This window comes from Acinonyx jubatus, chromosome D4 (assembly GCF_027475565.1).
Source record: "Acinonyx jubatus isolate Ajub_Pintada_27869175 chromosome D4, VMU_Ajub_asm_v1.0, whole genome shotgun sequence".
Classification (NCBI taxonomy): Eukaryota; Metazoa; Chordata; class Mammalia; order Carnivora; family Felidae; genus Acinonyx; species Acinonyx jubatus.
The window spans coordinates 17,874,670-17,895,239 of NC_069391.1; the positions used below are offsets into that span (position 1 = coordinate 17,874,670).

Genomic DNA, 20,570 nt, shown 5'->3' on the forward strand with positions numbered 1-20,570 from the left:
TCAGCACAGAGCCCGACACAGGGCTCAAACTCAGAGTGTGAGATCATGACCTGAGCTGAAGTTGGACACTCAACCGACTGAGCCACCCAGGCGCCCCAGAAGGGTTTCTTAAAGTAGAGCAAAGGAAGGTCAGCCGGTGTTGGAGAGCGGAGCTCAGGTTTGAGGACAGTGACCGTGAGGGTTCTCAGGGAGGTCTTCATCCAGCACAGCAGCCCACAGTTCACATCCCGATTGGCAGTACAAAGTGGGCAGCTGGACATACCCCAGACTGGTAATGAGGGGGAAAAAGAAACAAACCGAAAATGCAGGTTTGGGACCCGGTTGGTAACCGTCATAGGAGACAGAGCTCCCTGTATAAAGACACAGCTCCCCTTTTGCAACTTGTCTCCTCAGGGAACAGCCTTCCCCACCTTCCCGCTCCCCCCCCCCCCCCAACCCTGGGCCCAGTATTGTTTCTGAGGTTTTCTTTAGAGCGGCTTTATTTCATTTAGTGGGGCTGTGCATGCTTCTCGTTTCTGGCCAGCTTTTCCTTCTGTAAAATGCTGTGGGATAGTGCATGTTAGGTAGGCTGGCGTTAACGTCTCCCATTTCATGGAGGAGGGAGAAGGGCCTGTGCAGCCATCGAAGCCAGAGCAGGAGAGAAGAATACGTCCTGCTAGGGCTTTGGCCTCAGCATTTGTACCTTTCATTTAGCTAAGAATTAAGTAGCCTTTATGGGAGGTGCAGGGTGGATGGCCCATCTGTGTATGGATCACACGTTTCTTCCAGCACATCCATCGGCACAAGCTTCCTTCTCCTGCATCCAGCCCTGAGCCAGGATCAGGGGAGATACGAAGCAGGCCCGCTCCCTTTCCACCCTTTGAGCCACGATATTTACAGTTTATTTCTAACCCTGCTCTAGAATCATCAGGCTTGCAAACAAGTTTCAGGTCCTTGGGCCTGAGACAGTTAGGGTTTTTATTCTCAAGTTTAGATATTGTCATTTCACAGAAACACAGTCTTATTCATGTGGTTGCTCATAAACTACATTCGTAAAACTTAATTTATCATACTCTGAAGTGTGCCGTCACAGGGCAGTAGTGGGATGGACTCCCACCCGGTATGCATGCGGTTTAGCCACAGAACTGATGCTCCTGCCCACACATCAAGATATAAAAGGGCTAATCGCTCACATAATGAGACTTTCTGCTCTCCCTAAGGTCCCAAGTGGCTTGAGAAAACAAGGAGAGACTGGCCTGGCTAGTATATAATGGGCAGGGGGGTTGGGGTATGTCTCCACTGTTTGAAATTCCCTCTGGCACCAAGAGTGGGAGCACCTGGGTTTGCCAAATGAGGGGCTGATGGGGAAGTGGGGAGTAGCGGGGCTTGGATGCTGTCAGAATCCAAGCATCAAATATGGAGTCAGAATCATTACAATTCACCCTGGATGTTTGGTTACTGAAATGTGCTATGATTCATTTAATTGAACTTGAACGTGTGTAAGTAAGCCGTTATAGCACTCTATGAGGGCTGCAGTGTGAGGGTGGTAAGGGAAATGAAAAATGTACTAAATGCCTTATATAAGAGCCCAACGCTGTGTATTTTGAGAAATGAAATGAGTGCTTTGGTCACTATCAATAATGTCTGAAACTCTGAAGGCGATAAAGTGTCTTAGTGAGGACTTTTGTTATCGATTTAGTTTGTGTAGAGACATGTGTGATCTTGATTTGTTTCGGGTATCTGTGACACAAGAGATTCCCAGAGATCCTAGATGGAGGACTGTTGCACCCACTGACTGGACCAGATGAACACATCTTTGGCAATGGCCCAAGAGTACAGAGGAATGTGGAGATGGGGTGGACTGTTGGCCAGGGCATCCAGTGAAAAGAGGACTGCATGAAGTTTGGCCAGTTGTGTTGCCTCTTAGGTCCTGTCTCGTTATCAGGAACATCCCAGTGAAGGACTGAAAAGCAGCAGCTTTCCAGCAAATTCGATCATATATGATGGTTGGTGATGCCATCTATAAAGTTACTGGGTTGATCCTAGGGGACTCCTCAGATAGCCAAGGGGTCTTGGAAAAGGGGTGACCTTCTCCAGCACCATGGTATCCAGCCAAGGACCAAGGATGGAGGGGGGACCCTGTCCTACAGACGAGGTATGCCGAGGGCCTACGTTTGGCTCTGTGCTATAGCAGGGGGGTCTCGTGGCTGTGCTGAACTTTCAGAGTGCTGCTTCCCCGACCCAAGGCCGAATGGGCAGCAAGGGATGGAGGGCCACAGGTTCAGTGTCCGTGACAACCAGCCTTTGTTTCCAGGAGAGCCCAAGATGCAGCCAGCAATTGCACTCTAATGGCTTGTGTTAATTTTTGTAATTACTTGAGTTCATGAATAATGACCCAGAGGAAAAATCCTTTTATGCTAGCCATCTAGCAGAATAGCTAAACACGCATATTTCCGTCTTGAAACAAATACACACACATGCACACAATACATACATATATATGTCTGTATAAAAAAATCGTGACTCCATTTAACCTCTCAAAAACGGTCAAGATGACATCCTGACTACTTTCATCAAATAATTAGCCTTTAAGCTTGACGTGCAGCTTCCCTTGGGGGGTACAGTACTATGAGTGTTTGCCTCCACCTCTCCAGGAATCCCTCTCTCCCTCTAGTAGGCTTTTCCTTCAGAAGCTGAGCAGTGCCACCCGCAACACCAACACAGGTCTGCAGTCTCCCGACGTTAACTTGAAAATTTCACATCAGTGCAGCACGACGGGAAGTCACGTTCCCTGAGCACCTCACACTTTCTGAATTAGGTACTTCTACATATGCCATCCCATTTGTATCTTTTAATTCTCACAAAAGCGCTGTAAAACATCAACTGTCTTTGCCTTCCACCAGATGAAGAAACAATAGTTCAGCAGAGTGGCAAGAGCCTAGTAAGTTCCAGTAGTTGGGGCAGAGTAAGGACTTGGACCAAAGTGGAGCTGATTATTACAAAGTGGAGGTTCTTTCTACCACTCCAATGTAGTAAACACAGTTATAGCAAGAATTAGGCAAAAACAGTGAGGCAAAATGCAACAATTCTAGTTGGTTAAAGAGTAATTAAAATCGTAGCGCTAAAAGGAATTTCACCAACGATCTAGTCTAACCTCTTTACAGACTGGGAAACTGTTGGAGAGGTGTGTTGATCACCCGAGGCCACCTGACTAGGTCAAGGGCAGAGCTGTGATTCAGACCTAGACGAAGTCCAGTGACTTTCCCACTAGAATACATTGGCAGTCCCAGAGCTGCCTCACTAACTTTGGACTTAGCCAGGAGAGCATGAATATTAATGATATTGACAAGCTATAGCCATAGGTCTGGAGCGTAAGTATGTATTTTGCTAAGCAGCTTTGTACCTCACCACTGCCCTGCTTGTAAAATTCATCCAGGCATCTGCTATTTCATATCTGTAATTTGTTTTTGAGATCCCTCGAGGGGCTGTACGTCCTGAGTACAAATCAGCAGCCTAGTCAGGTGCAAGACAGAGCCCCCAGTTTCATACCAAGCTCTGCCTTCTACTTCCCTGCGACAGAGCTGGGTAACACTTTACTTTTAAGAGGCCATTAATTAGCACTAGATTAAAAGTACAACTACTTAAGCATTACTTGCCTTACCCACAGGAACACTGTAGGACTCCAGCCAAGTTTATCTTACTGACTGGAATAATGGAGTGTCCCTCTGCGGACTGTCTCTGGCTGGAGTGTACATGGGGACTGGCCCTTACAATCATTCAGGCAGTGCCTATCCCTGGCCTCTCAGGAAGTCCACGGCAATGTAACATTAGATTTCAAGTATCTTAGGAAAGACTGAAACAATTTCTGAAAGAGTAGACACATGAATATCATTTATTAATTTTTTTTCTTTTCTGAACACTTCCCATAGTGCCTGGCCCACAGGAGGTACTCAAGAATACTGAATGAATCATTGCTCTAAAACCTTAATTTCTAAGTTAATTACTCAGAATGATAAAGGGAGGCAGGGACTTAACTAACCTGTAAGTAATTTGTTGCCTAAGAATACCATTTTGTCCAACGTTGAGGGGGCTACTACGTTAAGAAGACGAAGGTTACTGGAGACCTATCATCATTAGCAAGTAAACAGCAGCCAGTTAAATAACTGAGGATATATTTTGCGTTAGGGACCATGCTATGTGCTCACAGCAATTTATACAATAATAGACACATGAAATAGGGAGAGTGATAATAGAAAGGAACAGGTGACCATAAAATAGGAAAGAGGGAAAGTATAGTTGGGAGTGGTTGGACCACCTCATGCCACTCAGGGAAGACAGGAACAGCTGTCACCTGTTGAGTACGCCGAGAACTACATCCAAGTAGTTTTGCATCCATTGTCTCGTATTTTACACCCTTCCTGTGAAGAATCATTTCCATCATTCTCCAGAAGGGGAAAGGTGACATGGCTTGTCCATGGCCACATGGAAGATTAGCAATGGTTTTCAGAAAGTGTTCTGTAGATTCTCAAGAGTTTTGTAAGAATAAACAGGAGGTTAGATGAGGGGATAAATAAAGCCTCTTCTCCAGGCCCACAAACCTGCTTCACCCAGAGCAGGGGTGATCTACTTGACATGATAGACTGGCATGTGAGACTTTACTCAACTAAGGGCACTGTTGCTTAAAAACAAAAAACAAACAACAAACAGAAACTGCTCTAATTGAGGAAAACAGTGTCCTGGGGATGTACTACATATGTGATTGAGTCAACACAGTAGGTAATTGAAAACTGATTGGACTAAGCACAGCCTGAAATATTCACATCAAAGAAAAAACTATTCAGGAGGCGTCCATTTCCCACCCATTCGGAGTCAGCAGGTGCCTGCCGTACTTGAGGACCACGGCATGAGCATAGTTCAGCAACAGGAAGCCCTAAGTGCTGAACAGCACTGGTGACAACACTTGCCTCCAAAAGCATTGGCAGCTACAGGGTTTCTGGCCCATTTACGTCAAGCCAGCCCACAATGTACATTTCTGTGCTGCAGACCCTGTGCCAGAGGCCTCGACCACTGTTATTGCCTCAGCAAGCCCCCCACTGACAGCAAAGACAGACCTCCTACTGCCAGGTGCCATCACAGAGAAAGTGGCTCTGATAACTACTGGAGCCATTTTTGATGCACTTTTAATTGGATCAGTTTCTTCTCAATTCTACGATCTTTGGAAATTGGGTGCAATTTCATAATCAGAACACGGGGCTTTCTCCAGGTGAAAAGCACAAGAGGAACTAATTCAACATCCTACCAATTATTTCCTTTCCTATTCTTTGGGAGCTATTACAACAGAAGCCAAAAAAGCAACACTACCACCAAACAACAAACAAAAACAAAAACAAACAAAAAACAACAAAAAACAATTTTGAGTAGCCCAGCTCAGCAAATTTTGTTTCTTTGAAAAGCAGGGTGATAGCTCTTTGGCCCTGCATCTACGAGCAAAATATGCTGCTTAGCAAAAACAAAGCCTGAGAAGCCTTGTCACGATTTCCCTTATCCAGTTTTGGTCTTTTTAAAGACAAGACTTCTTCTGTTTTTGAACTGTAATTATAAGGATAACGCAAATGGTAGAAGCTCATTTCCTAACAGAGCGCTGGTGACAGTATCAACCTTGGGGGCTGATTCTGTATACCTGTGGGTGAGAGTAAGATTTGGATCATTTTTACATAATGGTGCCTTAGGCTGATTTTGGGCTGGGATAGATCCTAACGCTCTCAAAGAATGCAGTGTCAGATATGGAAGCAAAGCGGCGTGGTACAACTTCTCTCTCTCCATCTCCCAAATCCCATATTTAATTAAAAGACATGAACACCAAAGATGAAGAAACAGTTATCAATTATTTAATTCTGATAGAGGAATGGAAATAAATCTCAAAACGAAATATTGTGCCATCACTTGAGGAAAATACAGAATAAAGACCCAACAGTTTTGTCTTAGTAATGAAAATGCGATGTGCCCACACCTCCACTCTGCTGGCCCTGGCCTGTGTTGTACAGTTCTGCAGACAACTCTTAGCACATGTCAGTGGAGAGAGGTAATATGAAAAATGATGAACTCTAGAGACTCTCCAAGAGTGTTTACTGACTATATTAGCATTTGTGTTTGTTTATTCCCATCTTTCTGTGCTTTGAAATAATTCCAGTCTATATGCTCCTATAAAAGGCGAGCAATTTCCAGGCTGAAGTCTTCCATACCAACCAACTAGGGTCAATCCATCCTCTGTCACATCTGCAATTAGAGACCAATCCAAGATGGCACAAAACCTCCAGAGCCGAGAGGTCCAAAGGGACTGTGTATGTCTCTTGGTGGCACTAAATGAGTGAGCTTTCACTCTGGTAAAGGTGAAGAGACCTGAGACATCATGCCCCAGGGCTGTGGTGTCTGAAACGAAAGGTGGAGCATGCACACTAAATGCAGCAGAGCTGAAGAGAAAGTATCACAGATGAAACACATTATAATAGGAGGGAAATATGGGACCGGGGTTAACGAGGCCAAAAGAGGGAAATCAACAAGGATTCAGTATAAGGGCAAATTTCAAATACAGGGGCAGGAGGCTCTCTACTGAAGCCTCAGAAGTGCCTAAATTCTAATCAAATTTCAGTTAACCCCATATCATATGTCTTATTTGGGGCAATGCATGTTAAAGCTCTAAATTTAGGAAGAAAATAATGCAGAAAGAAACAAACAGAAACAAAAAACTACTGAAAGACAGAGCTTCTAAAATTCTAAGATTAGCCAGCGGGAATGAAGACCTAGGCCAAGCGCACTCTACAATACCACCAATAACCCAGAAATAAGGGTGGGGGTGGAGGTGGGGGTGGGGATTGGGTAGGGAGCTGGCTGGGGAGAAGAACCTGTTCTCTCTTATCCCCTAAGGGGTGGAGTATCTTCTCAGATGGTAGCTATAGATCTTGATGCAGTGATCCCAACAGTCCAAGACCAACAGCTGCCCTTTAGGAGTGAGGGCGATGCCCACTGGACACGTGAGCCCCTCTCGAATGAGCACACTATAGCCCCCGCCCTTGGGAAAGTGGAGAATTTCCTTTCGACTGCTATCGGCCACAATGAGATCGCCACGAGCATCCACACACATGCCGGCAATGCAGCGGAAATCCTCATTCTCTGAGAAAAAGTGGCTAATCTGGCGACCCAGCTGCCCATCGGGGCCCACAGAGCCAATGGAAAAGCCGCCCTCCAGGTGGTGCTCGTTCTGCCGATTCTCCAGATTGAGGCCCAAGCCCTGCGTGAAGTAGACGGTGCCCTCAGCGTCGCAGGTGACAAACTTGGGCCGCACGGCACTACAGAGGCAGCTGTATTTGACCACCCCTGCCCCCCGGTCAACAGTGAAGCACCAGAGCTTTCCACCTTCCACATCAGTTACCACGAACTGGCCAGATGGAAGGGCTGTGATGCCCCAGGGCTTGCTCAGCTGGCTCCGGTGACAGGCCACGCAGTGGCCATCCAAGGTGTATACCTTGAGGGAGTTGTCATAGCTGTCAGTCACACCAATCAGCCCCTGGCAGTTCATGGCCACTGAGAGAGGCGTGAGGTTGGGCAGATCAGCCCCAAGGAAGCTCAGCACAAAGCTGTCAATGCCACTGGGGCTGCGGCGGATCTCCTTCAAAAAGCCTTTGCGAGTGAACACTTGGATTCGGTAGTTGCCTCGGTCGGCAACCAGCACCTCGCCCTGACCGGTCACGTAGAGACTCACCGGGAGGTTGAACATGCCTGGCGTGCTGCCTTTGGCCCCCATCTTCTTGAGGAAGAGGCACTGCTGGATGTTGGCAGCTGGCTCGGAGCCCCGCTGCTTCGCAGGCGAGGCCCTCGGGCTGGCGACCACTTCCTCGGGGCTCACGTCCATCTCTCTGAACGTAACAGAGGTAGAGGCGGCAGAGGCTGCCGCCTCCATGGCCCAGGAGTCTTCCATGTTGACGGTCCGGGGCTTCTTAACAGCCTGCCCGATTTGGAGGGGGCCGACGTGGCCGACCTTAAGCAGCTCCACGTCCTGCAGGGTAAGCTCGCGGGGCAGGCTGGCCGTGAGCTCCGGCTCCTCCTCGTCCGCGGTCTCCTCCAGGAGCGCGACGTCCGCCTGCTTGATCTTGGCCAGGAAGTAGTCACAGCGAGACACGGCCTGCACCTCGGCAATGTTAAGCAGGTAACTCTGCTCCTCCACCACCTGACTGTTGGACTTCTCCACCTCGGCCAGAGAGCCCGTGAAGAACTTCCGAGAGCGGGCCAGCTCTTCCTGGACCCTGCGCTCCTCGTGCCCGTACTCCTGGAGCACTGCTTTATACCTGGCCTGGAGGTCCTTGGAGACCCCTTCCAAGGCTACCTTCCGCCGCTGCAGCTCCCCCATGAGCTCCCGCAGACGGGCCAGCTTCTCTCCGAAGTCGTGGCGCCGCTCCTCGGCCGCCTCTTTGACGGGGAGCGTACAGTGGCCAGGGGGCTGGTGGTCAGCCTCCCGGCAGGGCTCACACAGCACCAGGCCGCAGCTCCTGCAGAACTGCCGGGGCAGCCGCCGCCCACAGGACCGGCACATGAGCAGCCCCACGGCCTCACTGAGCCCCGCCGTGTCAATGATCTTCAGCACGGTCAGGTTGTCCGTCAGCTGGGTGAGGCTGGTGATGCGGGTAATCTTGCTGCAGAAGGGACAGCGCACACCATTGATGCTACTGGCCAGGAGCTTCTCCAGGCACTGGCGGCAGATGGTGTGGCCACAGTGCAGGAGCTTGGGCCGCAGCTGCTCCTCTGTGAAGGACTCCATGCAGATGGGGCATTCCAGCACTTCCCGGAGGGCATCCAGGTTCAGGTGAGACGCAGCCGCTGCTGCGGCCATCGCACTTCCTCTGAGGGGCCTGCTAACACAGCCCAGGACCGAACAGCTTGGCGTTCATGCTCCAGAGGGTCAAAGCCTGCTAATAAGAATAAGAAGCCATTACTGCACTGCCTGCATGAACTAATTCACTCAAGAAACATCCAGAGAACAGCTACCATCTCTCATCCAGCGACTGACGTGTTTAACAAATACTTGTGGAAGTCTGTTAGGTGACCGTGATACACAGGGAAAGGGAACAGATGCAGCACTGCATAGTAGGTAAGAATTCAGGTTCTCGAGTCTCTGATACTTAGTTGTGTGACCTTAAGGAGGTGGCCTAAACTTCCCAAAGCTCGGTTTCCCCATCACCCATCTATAAAATTGAAGTAATAACAGTATCTACTTTATATGAGTTTTGGAAGGGTTAAGCAACATGATGACTACGACGCACTTAGCACAGCCCGTGGCCAGCATCATGCCTGATTAATGTTAGTGATTACTGACATCTACAACTCCATTTATATCAGGGGAAAAGCCTAAGAAAATTACAGGAAAGGACTACACACAAAGTTCTGTGGGTGCACGGTGGACGGAGTAATAGTTCCCAGAGGAACTGGGAAGGGCTTCCCAGAAACAGTGTCACTTCTGTAACAGGTCTGGAAAGAAACAAGGCCTTGTGGGATAAAGGCATTGTAGGCAAAGAAAACTATGTGACCAAAATCATGGAGCCTGTTTTATTATGTTATATAGAGTTCACCATGTCACATTCGGGGTCCTAGGAAGCATACAGGGAAACAGAAAATTCAAGTGATCCGTAAAACATTAGGTCGGGAAATACATGTATTTTTCATGCCTCTGTTCCCCTATCTACTCACCAATCCACCCAACTAGGACTAGGTACCACGTGCTGTCCTATATTAGGTTTTCAGGATAGAAATCCTGCCCTTCAGATCTCAAACTTTAGGAAAGGGGACAAGACATATTGGCAAATAATAGCCAAGGCAGAAAGCAGTATCATAAATAAGACATAAACTCAGTTAGATGGAGGCTATGAGGCATCTACCCTAATTTGAAGGGAAATAGAATTTTCAGCAGGGGCTGGGGATGGCACTGGAGAGGGCCCTGGAAGGTGCACAGATACGGAGAGATGGGAGAAAGGGAGTACCAGACAAAGGGCAGTCTTAACAAAGGTTAGAAGGCAAGGGGAAGAGCAAGAACTTCAGGGTATTAGAAGGAGAACCTGTCGCCTCTATACATTTGTTTCCTCATTTGTACAATGAAATAATACCGCCTTCACAAGGTCAACGCGAGGATTACATGAGATGATATAGGCAGTGTATGAAATGCTAAGTTTTGGCTTAGCACCAAAAAAGTCTTAGATAAATTTTAGTTCTATTTTCTCTCATCCTTAAGGTTAAAACTGTGGGGAGAATGTAGGTAGATTAAAGTAACCGGCATGATTATGAGAATAATTATAAGAAGTCTTCAGAGCCGAAATGAGACCTTTGGATTTCATTTTGACGGGAATGGTGAAGCAATGCATGTTTTGAAGCAGAGTACTGATAGGATCAGAGCTTGAATGGAGTAGGTGAAAAGGCGGAGAACCTAGTCTGGAAGCTGCTGCAAAACCGCCTGGGGGAGGTAATAGGGAGCCTGAACTAGACAGCAAGGGGTGGAAATGGAACGAAGATGCATGGTAGCAATATTCCAGAAGTACAATCACTAAAATGAGTAGATTGAAGTAGGAAAGTGGTGGAGCTAAGATAACCAAAGACTCAAGCCCAGTGATTTAAAAACCAGTAGTGCCTTATAAGACCATTTATTTTTGGCCTGGAACACCCCCTGCTTCTCTAAGTACACGCCATAAATACTCCCACCCACCTTGATCCACATATGCTCATGAAATAGAACAGAGATCTCAGTGCTCTGAGACTTCCATCATTGTGTATTTATACTCCAAATTAGAATGAACAGATCTGGCAAGGTGAGGCATGTGGGTAAATTGCAGCCCTTCTTAAATGCAAATTCTACCGCCACATCTGTGCTGTCCTGAAATGCAGATCCTCAGCCATCAAGGAGAAGAGGAAGGCAAGTTAGCTGGGTTTTAAGGACAATGCAGCAAGCTGAGAAGAGCTCCGCAAATGCCATCAGCTTTCTCCATGCATACAGAAGAAAGGGTGTCTATGCAGAGATGCATACTAGATGCGTATTACAGAATTCCCCGTATTTAGCTTTGCATCGTGATCTGACAAGTACTCAACAGCAGACACACACAGTATCCAAAAGCAATCCAACCTCCCTGAAATCCCACTTCCCTTCTACTGGAAGGGAAACCATTATACATCTAGTACCTTCTATGTGCTGGATGCCACACTAGATGCTTCATATACTTAATCTCATTTAATCTGCCTCATGCCCCTATAAAGTAGGTGCTGTTTTTATTATCTCATTTTGCCATGAGGAAACACTGGCTCAGAAACACTGGCTTAGGGTCACAAAGCCCACACGTGGTGAAACCATGCAGTACAGATAACCTTTGTTTAACCCAGAATTACTTCAAGCTTCCCCTCCCCGCTCCCCCCGCCCCCGCCACTGGTGTAATAACACTTGTTAACAAGTGCTCTCCAGACCATACTCTGGGAAATGCTGTCTTATAGCATATCCTTTTCTCCACAAATAAGAAAGAACAATACTATTGTTACGGTATTTAGCTTCTATAAAATGGGCTATATTGATTTATTAGCTGGGTGACCCATTCTCACACAGCAGCCTGGCAAACCATTATGATTCAAATCCATGTCTCAACAAAATGACACATTATCACGTATCATGAACCTATAAGGTCCCAAGTGAATATCTGAAACTTAATACTGACTTCTTAAATGCCATGGGTCTGGGCACAGTAGTTGAGAAATGCTGATAGAAACCTCAACTCAGAATCCATGCAAACCTTAGTTTTAAACCAATAGCTTCGGTCCCTTCTTCCATCATCTGGGACAACAGACTGAGGGCAACATTTGGTGTTTAGATCAAGAGCATGTCACCTTACAATGCAAGGGACATCTGTTCTTCCCAAAGCTGGCACTGCAGATCAGCTAATTAAACAAACCTGCCAACCTGTAAAAATACTAGCAAATTCTTTCCCCAGCTTTCTGGAATGTCGTACCACCTCCTTCAATTAAAAAGCTTCTTACCGCCCTGTCTAAGCCATCCACTTTGAAAAATGAATTTACTATGCCCACATCCATATCCTAAAATACCTCAGCTGCCTGCAGCTTCACTAGGCTCTCTGAGGCAGAGGAGAGTGTCAAGGATTCCTACTCTAATGCTGGCATGCTTTGCCAGGAAAGCTGGAGCTGCCATCACTAAAGCATCAGGGATACACCTCAGACTTGGAAAAAGCCTAAACTATGTCTCCCATCTCTAGGAGCTGGGAACACTGCCGTCAGTAGGATCCTAGCCCGACACAGAGCTCTGTGTGACAAGCAGATACATTCCCTCTCCTCCAGAAGCATGTATCTAACCATTACTGTTAATACTGACAGTGATTCAGATGGAAAGTTAATTCAAACTCAGTTTCCATGAAAGGGCCAGACGGGTGACAGGAACTGTCTAACCATCCCAAGTCTCTAAGTTAGCTGCCCATTTTCTGCCAGCTATAAAATCTAAAACCAATCAGAATGAACCCCCAACACGTTCTTTATAATAGTGTTGTCTGACTTCATGATACCTTGAATATGTTTCCTGTTGTCTTTGTACTCTCAACTCTTGACTGCTTACCTCAGCCCATGCACTCTCCCATCACTGTTCTGATCTCATGATTAATACTGCACATTGCCTACTGATACCAGGCCAGCTCTTCAGGTGAGAATCTACCCCTTAAGCTGTGTTTGCTTCAGTGGCCTTAAGACTCAGGAAAATTCTATAGTCCTACCCTAGCCTAATCCAGCCGTTTCTGGCACCACCAGGCTTTCCCCAGTCCATGATTTAAACAACCAGGATAGCAGGAAAAAACAAAAAGCAAACAGAAACCCATGAACCCTGAAGTCAGACAGAACTGGGGTCAAATCAGCACAGTCATTTTCAAGGTGTGGGACAATAGGTAAGTTATTTAACCTCACCAAATTTGTTTTCTTACTTTACAAAAAGTAAGAAATTAAGGATAATGCATGTGAAGTGCCTAGACTGGAAACCGGCAGGTATGAAATGAAAAATTGCTATCTATCATAGTTTTAGTAACAACCAGCAATGGTATTAACGATAACAACAACCAGTACTAGTATAAACCAAGCATTCAGTTTATAAACTACATTTTAAAAGGATGACACATCTTTCTTTTCATGACATATAAAAGCACATGAAGATTAATAAAGAGACTGGCCAGCTTTGAAAGAATTTGATTGAGGACACTAGGTATTCATGCTAGAAACTGACTGGCACATGAATTCACAACTTCTTTTGCCCAGAAAATAGGCTTCTTCTACTAGGGACTAAATATGGAATGCTAGAATTAGTAGTGATCTCAAAGAGTAAAATAGATGAGTAAACGGAGATCAGGAGAGAGAAATCGAGAACTTGCTAATCATATGGCAGAACGAGGACTAAAAGACAGGAACTGGAGGTAACCAGTATTATACAGACTAAGAAAGAGGGCTCAGGAATCAGGCTTTCTGGATTTCAATCCTGGCCCTACTGCTCACTGTGGAGACTTGGACAAGTTAAGTAACCTCTCTAGTTCTTGGTTTATCTAAGAAAACGGGATTTACAACAGTATCTTCCTCACAAGGTTATTGTAAGGATTAAATGGGATTATGTGAATAACACACTTAGTATAGCACCAAGGGAAGCATACAATTAACTGTGCAGTATTTGTAAGAGTGCAGGGGCAGCCACTACTCAGCCAATGAGAAGAAAAGAATACGCACTTTACAACAGGCATACTGTATGAAGATACCAAATATGCAAGTTTCAAAAGTAAAAGTTCTGAGCCTTCACCAAAGAGTTTTTACCTGATCTCTGAATCAAAAGATTAGAGATGCCCAAAGGCCATACATGTGTCAACTCCTTGGGGGCTTAGGCCGTCAGCAGAACTGAAGAACTTCAAGCAATTAATTAAACAAATCTTTACTGGAGCACACACTGAGTCTAGCCCCATAAAAACACTAGGGGTATAATTTTGAACAAACCCAAACATGAATAGAGCAACTTACCTAAAAACCAGAAAACATGTAAAATAGTACTACGTTTCCTTTCACAAAGCATAAAGGTTCATCTTCCACTGCCACCCTCCTCTGGTTTGGCAGGGGGGTGGTTTTGCAAGGCTTATCACATTTCCTTTCTAAACTGTATGTATTCCTCTTGTGTTTGAATGGAATGCTGACCAAGTACACAACCATCTCCGGGCCCCCAATGGTCGCTCTCTGGGAGGTGCTAACAGGAGCGATTTTAACAAAGTCAGGGAGGTCCTCTCGTGACACCTGCCTAATCTTGTATGGAAGAGGGTCTGAAGTTTATTTACACAGGGCGTTTAAGGTACCTGCCAACAGCTAAGAGAAACTCAACAAGTAGGAGCTTATAGGGAAACACAAGCATGACTTCCCCCCAAAGCTGTACCAGTCTGAGACACACAAAACAACTCAGAAGAAAATGTTTGTAGAAAAGGGAACCTCAGCTAAGGTATGTCAAGAATAAGTTAAACCAATAATAGAGTTTGATGGAAAGACACTTTTCTTCCTCTTCTAAAACGGCAGGCGCTGGAAAGATTCCCTTGTATCTTCCACAAACGTTTGGGTTAATACCAATGCTGCCAATGTGACAAAGAATCTTGAATATGGGAAAAACCAACAGTCCTTTCTCAGAGGACCTCCAACTCATCTCGACTCACCCACCCCTCTTCCAGTTGCTTTATCTACGTACAACACATGTTCACTTAACCATGAGCTTTTGATGAAAGGATCAGGGAGCAGATCCTGGGAAAGGTAGAGGAGGGGATGGGAGTTGGGGGGAGACTGGCAGGGGCTGCTTAGGGTCACTGAAATTTGGCAAAGCAACCCTCAGTTCCCTTCTAGCAATGCCTTCCTCTTAGAAGTGCTCTTATAAAACTACCATTTATTGGATGTCAGGCATCTTTTATACATTATCTCCTATTCTCGTAATCACTGTGAGATACATGTTTGTTATTCCTCTTCATAAATAAGGACACAGAGTCTCAAAGCTGGTAGGTAGTAGAACTGAGATTCAAATCCAGGTGTGTTAACTCCCAGGTGTGTTAACTCCCACATCAACTCAAAACATCCGTTACGGTTCCCTAGCTGATGAGGCTACCACTGGCTCTAGGCAGTTTGGCTGAAAGGTTGGTAAAGGCACCTAGGAATGATTTTTAAATCAAATTGTTATACCAAAAGGACGAAATGGAAGGACTGTCACAGAGGCAGCACGTCAGTGTGCAGGGACAGTGATCTACCCAAAGGGCTTTGTAAACCTAACTACCAAACTCTCCAGACACAGGTGCACAGGGTTTAAATGTTGGAGAAGCCATTCTAATGAAACTAGTATAATATAACTTAGGAGTCAGACAGACCTGGGCTCACATCCCGCTGTGCTATGAAGCCTTAGGTAAAGCATTTAACCTATTAGTTTTCTCATCTACAAAATATGGAATAACATCTACAATGTTGGCAGGATCATTGGCAGGATTAACTGAGTCAATGCACATAATAAACAGTAAATGGTTGCTATTCTTATTTTTAATAGATTGAGTCTGCTAAGAAGTGTCTGTCCAAGGTCACCTAGTAAATTAGCAGCAGAGGAGGGATTTTGGACTTGAAGCCTCTGATTCCCAGGCTGATTCAATTCCTATCACATATTTTCCACTGCGGTGCATGACTATTCCAGCTAAATCTCTTGCCTTCTGATGCAGTCCTACTGTGTTCCTGAACTGGCTTCAGCAGTGCCGTAGCTTCCCCTGGAGCTGACAGAGCAAATGCTGTTACTCTGTCCCAGGGGAAAGAAGCCCAAGAGACCATTTAGAACCAGGAGTTATTTTCCAGAGCGTGACTGCCTTCGGCTTCAGTCTCTGCTGTGAAGTGTTTTTTTCAAGCCAGCGGCCTCCACACCTCACCCTTCAGTCCCTAGCACCTCATCCAGTCTAACTTCAGGCTCCTCCCCTTATCTGCCCACTGGTCCTGGTCTAAGAGCAAATCAAGAACAAAGTCCAGGGCTACTCCCTACCTAATTGAGATAGTTTTGTCCCCTTTCGAGTGCAATTGGATATTCAGCAATACTCATGGGCAGTTCTTTCATTAGAGGGGAAGGGGCTGAGACAGTAAGACTAAGCAGGCCCCAGCAAGGAAAGAGGGAATACGCAGGGTTACAGGCTACAGAGATCTGAATATGAGCCTAGCTCTGCCATCCTAGTTATGGAACCTTAAACAAGTCACTTCCCAAGACTTAGCTGCCTCATGTGTAAAACTGGATATGGTAGGGCCTGTTGACTAGTGCTGTGAGGAAAACTGAGTAAGAAAGCACATATAAAAATTACACATTACTAAATTTTGCGTGCTTGCTGTGCACCAGACACGAAGCACTCTGATGTCTCTCACTGAAGCTTCACGGTCATCTATGATGTAGTCCTGTGATTAATTCTATTTTACAGATGAAGAGCCAAGCGCAGGGAGGTTAAGTAATTCATTCAAGATGACAAAGGAGGGAAGACAGAGAGCCAGGATTTGAATCCAGAACATCTGACTGCTGCGCAGAGTTCCTCAGCTTTGGCACTGCTGACATTTTTGGGCCAGATAATTCTTTGTTGTGGGGGCTGACCGGTGCACTGTACAATGTTTAACAGTTTCCTTGGCGTCTGCCTACTGGAGGCCAGTAGTCCCCCGTACCCCAACCGTGTGGGCCGAAAACGTTTCCAGGTATTGCACATGTCTCATTAGGAACCCTCTCTTTAGAACCTGGTGCAGGACTAAATGCTCAGTGTTCCCCTCTTCCTGTCATTCTTTTCCAGCCCAAACACCTCACTCACAGAGTCACTGCCTCTTGGAGCTGTAGTGGACCTTATTCAGGATTAATTCAGTCTACTTATGTAACTGATAAGGACGGTAAGGCCTGAGGTCTTGTTCTACTCATCCCCTGGAGGTCTCCCATACTATCTGCAATCACAGCTCGGAGGGGCAGGGGAAGGAATACTTAGGCAGATGACCTTGAACGGTTTCCTGCTTTCCACCTCCTTTAACCACTGTCTCCTCCTCCTCCCAAGCCTACCCCTTGCAGCAGTCCAGGCTGGGTTCAGAGTTACTGGCAGTGCCATAGTTGCCCTGTGATAAGCAATCTCTGGTTAGGGAGGGAGGGGGATTTTGCCCCTCCCGTGGAGAGTCAGGCTCCTTCAGGAGTCCTGATCCCTGAAGATTTCTGACTCCGCGGCTGAACCCCTGAACTCTGCTAAACTCCACACACTCAAGTCCACTCTCACACACTACCCCCCAGGGCCTTGGGACTCTAGTATAGTACTCCCTTTGCCTCCCATGCAGACTTCAGGAAAATTCCTTTAGCAGCCCGAGACACCAATCCATAAACCTATTCAGGGTCCTTAGAGTCCTTTCATTCTGTAACCCAGTTAGTATGTCTCCAGCCTGTCCCCTCAACCCTCCCTAAATCCCAACCGTCTTACAACAGACAATTCAGCCTTTTGGGCTCTGTATTGCAGCCCTTACCAATTCTTTACTCATGTGCCCCAAATGCCTCTGACATAGATCCTTTCATCTGTTTCCAAATCGCTGCAGCCTTCAGCCCTGCATCCCAGCATAGCATCCCAACTGCACACCCCAGACTGCTGTGCCCCGCCTCAATCTGAGCCCCCAAGTCCTGCATTCCATCAGGCAGTCGGCCGACCTCAAACCTGGTTCCTTCCCCTTTTATCCACCCCATGTCATGTGCTGCCTTCAAACCTCAGCTTGATCCCTCCTTGCTAACAAGACACTGCCTCCCACTGATTCCCCCAAGAACTCACGCCCTCAATTTTCCCCAGATCTCATCGGGAAAACGCTTCCTCCCCAGGCCCTGCTCTCTCTGATCTCAGGTTTTGGCCCCTCAAATGCATGGTGACCCCAGACTGCCTCAAACCTCCTGAGATGCGGCACCCCAAACCTCATCAGAGCTCCCCAGTTCCTTTTTATTTCCGAAATTCTGCACCCCCGATGCCTCCAGGGCCTTCAGATGCCCTCCCATCTCCCAGATGCTGCACCCCTCTTTCCTCGGGGACCCCCACATTACCTCAGGCCTCCCGAGATGCTGCACCGGGTATTCTGAGAGAGGCCCTCGCTCCCCTCCCAGCGGATCTGCATCTCCTCTGAGCTCCTCTGCCCCTTCGGATCCCTCCGGAGCCTGTCCCTCGCAGCCCCACCCCCACCCTGGTCCTGCCCCCCAGATCCGGTCCCCAGACCCTGCCAGTCGGGCGTGGGCCGGCCGCTGCACGCCAGCGCGGCCCCCGGCCCCGCCGCTAAGCCACGGCCCGCGACTCAGGCCGCGGTCCCTAGTCCCGGACCCTCCTTCCCGCCCCTTACCTGACCGCCCGCGGCTCCAACGCGTCCACCGCCGCCAGCCCACCCGCCCGCCGCCCTCTGCGCACGCGCCGCCGCGCGCCCCTTGGCGGGCGCTAATTCGCACAGCCGTCTGTCCGTCACTGCGCCCCGCCCCCGGGGCATGCTGGGGCTTGTAGTCACACGGACCAGAGCGTCCGTAGCTCAGGGGCGGAGTAGAAGCTAGCTCCCAGCTGGGAACGTGGGGACCTAGGAACGCGCGCGTCCGCTTTGTGTCCCCCCCCTTGTGCGGACAGGGAAACTGAGATGAAAGCGGCCCGCCCAGGTTCCCTCAGCGAGTCCGGAGCTAAGTCAGAACTCGTGTCTGATTCCAATATGTGCCTTACCCGCTTCTCTGACCCGTGACGTCCAGGAACGGGCCTCAGCAGAGCCTGGGCTCCTGGCAAAAGGGCGTCTCGGAAGTAGGGCCAGCGCACGTGAGGGAGTGACCAGGGGAAGAGTACAGCTTTCCCCGGGGGCGGGCGCGGAGGCTGGACTCGCTTACAGAGCAAGTTTCTGGGGCTCCGTGTTTCTCCCTGGGACACGCGCCTGCCTAGACTCGAGTTCATGCGATGGACCTAGTGCTCAAGGGAGAGGAGTCTTTTCCTTGCTCTGTGGGGAGTCCGCAAGAGAGGTAAATAGGGGACCGCGCTCTGCACCTGCTGCCCCTGCAGAGCAAAGCGCCCTCCAGGAAGCCCACAGTACAGCCAGTCAGGCCTAGGGCTGCTGAGCGCCTGTGGCCCCTGAGGCAGTTCCAGGTCCAGTACCTGCTGGTGCAGCAGACCACGTGGTACAGTGTAGGCGCAGGGACAGGGGGTGAGGTTGCATGGTCCTGAATTGGAAATACCACGTAGGTATGTGACCCTGCACAATGATAATACAACGGAAACAGAACGCAGCTACCACCTTTGAGCACTTGGTGTCTGGCTGCAGCTAAGCGCTTCCCATGCATAGTCCCTTAATTCTCATAACCACCCTGTTAGATAAGCAACTGACACCCAGATGGTTACACAGTAAGGCCACGTGTTCACAAGGATAAAACAGAGATTGGGACCCAAGACTAGATGAGAACCCACCCTAATAATCTTGCTTAACCTCTTGGTCCATTTCTTTATTTCTAAATGGAGATAAGTTTTGCTATGAGGATTAACCAAAATGATGAATACGTAGTCGTTTGCACTTAATTAAGAGTATTTTTTAAAATTATAATTAGCTCTTACAGCCTTTAGACAGCTGCTTCCAGAAGCCCTAGTGCCCAGCATTTCAAATATTGAGGGCAAAGGGAGACTGGGTTGGCATACTTACGGCATGCTTTGAACAGACCTGGGGCTGGATGCCTGGATTGGCATAGAGTTCAGAGGCTATTTAGACCTCAAGGATATATTTGCAGTTCATAGCTACCCAGGGTTTTGACCAGACAGACCAGGAAAAAGTTGAGTCAGGAGTGGACTGAAGAGGGAGCCCAGCTGGGGACTGAAGGGCCCTGGGGCAGATTTTGCTCAAAACTGGCAGCCAGCCAGCAGGTGCAACAGAACCTTCCAGGGCCAAGGGAGGAGGAATTCTTGCATCTGTTAGCACAGTGCCCAGCACGTAAGAGTTGCTGAGTAAGTGAGTGAGACTCAGAAATGTGATTTTAAGTGAACTGCATTTCCTGTCTGACCTACACTTACTCAAGCTGCAGAATGACTCAGGGGGGTCAGTTGAGTAAAAGGGGACCGTTTTCGAACACCAGCAATATACCAAACACTTCGTAGATACGGTCACATAGCACAATTTGCCACAGCAATGACTCAAGTAGAGAGTAGTAGGTCCATCTTACAGAGAGGCATCTGAGACTCAGCAGGACTAACTTGCTTGCCTACCTTAGTCTCCTAGGAAGTGACAGGACTGAGGTACAAACCGAGGCCAGTTAGGCCCACGGACCTGCTCTGAACCACCATACAAAGACTACTCACATTTTATGATGGGAGCTAGCTTTCTATTTTATTGAGGATTATTCATAAGAACCAAAAGAGAAGGAGAGATGACAATGCTTGGGAATTCAAGGATTGTGGGGCAAATCGTGGCTATTATTCTGACCACAGAGCATGATCCTGTCAAGACAAAGACACTCCGATGAGCTCTTCTGGGCAGCAATGCCAGGGAAC

At 47.7% G+C, this 20,570-nt stretch overlaps 2 protein-coding genes across 10 annotated transcripts in view; one reads left to right on the forward strand and one right to left on the reverse strand.

The window, feature by feature from the left end:
• The window catches only part of ASTN2 (astrotactin 2), an 873,140-nt gene that overhangs the window by 649,772 nt on the left and 202,798 nt on the right, over positions 1-20,570 (forward strand). The window lies entirely within an intron of this gene.
• Positions 5,846-18,820, reverse strand: TRIM32 (tripartite motif containing 32). 6 transcript variants are annotated; one of them, XM_053204716.1, is made up of 2 exons: positions 18,771-18,820; positions 5,846-8,939 (listed from the first exon to the last, which is right to left on the reverse strand). In XM_053204716.1, exon 2 carries the CDS (start codon positions 8,861-8,863, stop codon positions 6,899-6,901), a length of 1,965 nt encoding a protein of 654 aa, XP_053060691.1. In that variant the 5' UTR covers positions 8,864-8,939; positions 18,771-18,820; the 3' UTR covers positions 5,846-6,898. The 6 variants fall into 6 exon arrangements, with proteins under 6 accessions (XP_053060691.1, XP_053060690.1, XP_053060688.1 ...); XM_053204715.1 differs by having other exon boundaries at positions 5,846-8,942; positions 18,771-18,789; XM_053204713.1 differs by lacking the exon at positions 18,771-18,820 and adding an exon at positions 18,409-18,506 and having other exon boundaries at positions 5,846-8,942.

Bases quoted from the DNA above. Each gene is read 5' to 3' on its own strand.
- TRIM32 (XM_053204716.1), bottom strand. From the start codon at position 8,863: ATGGCCGCAGCAGCGGCTGCGTCTCACCTGAACCTGGATGCCCTCCGG.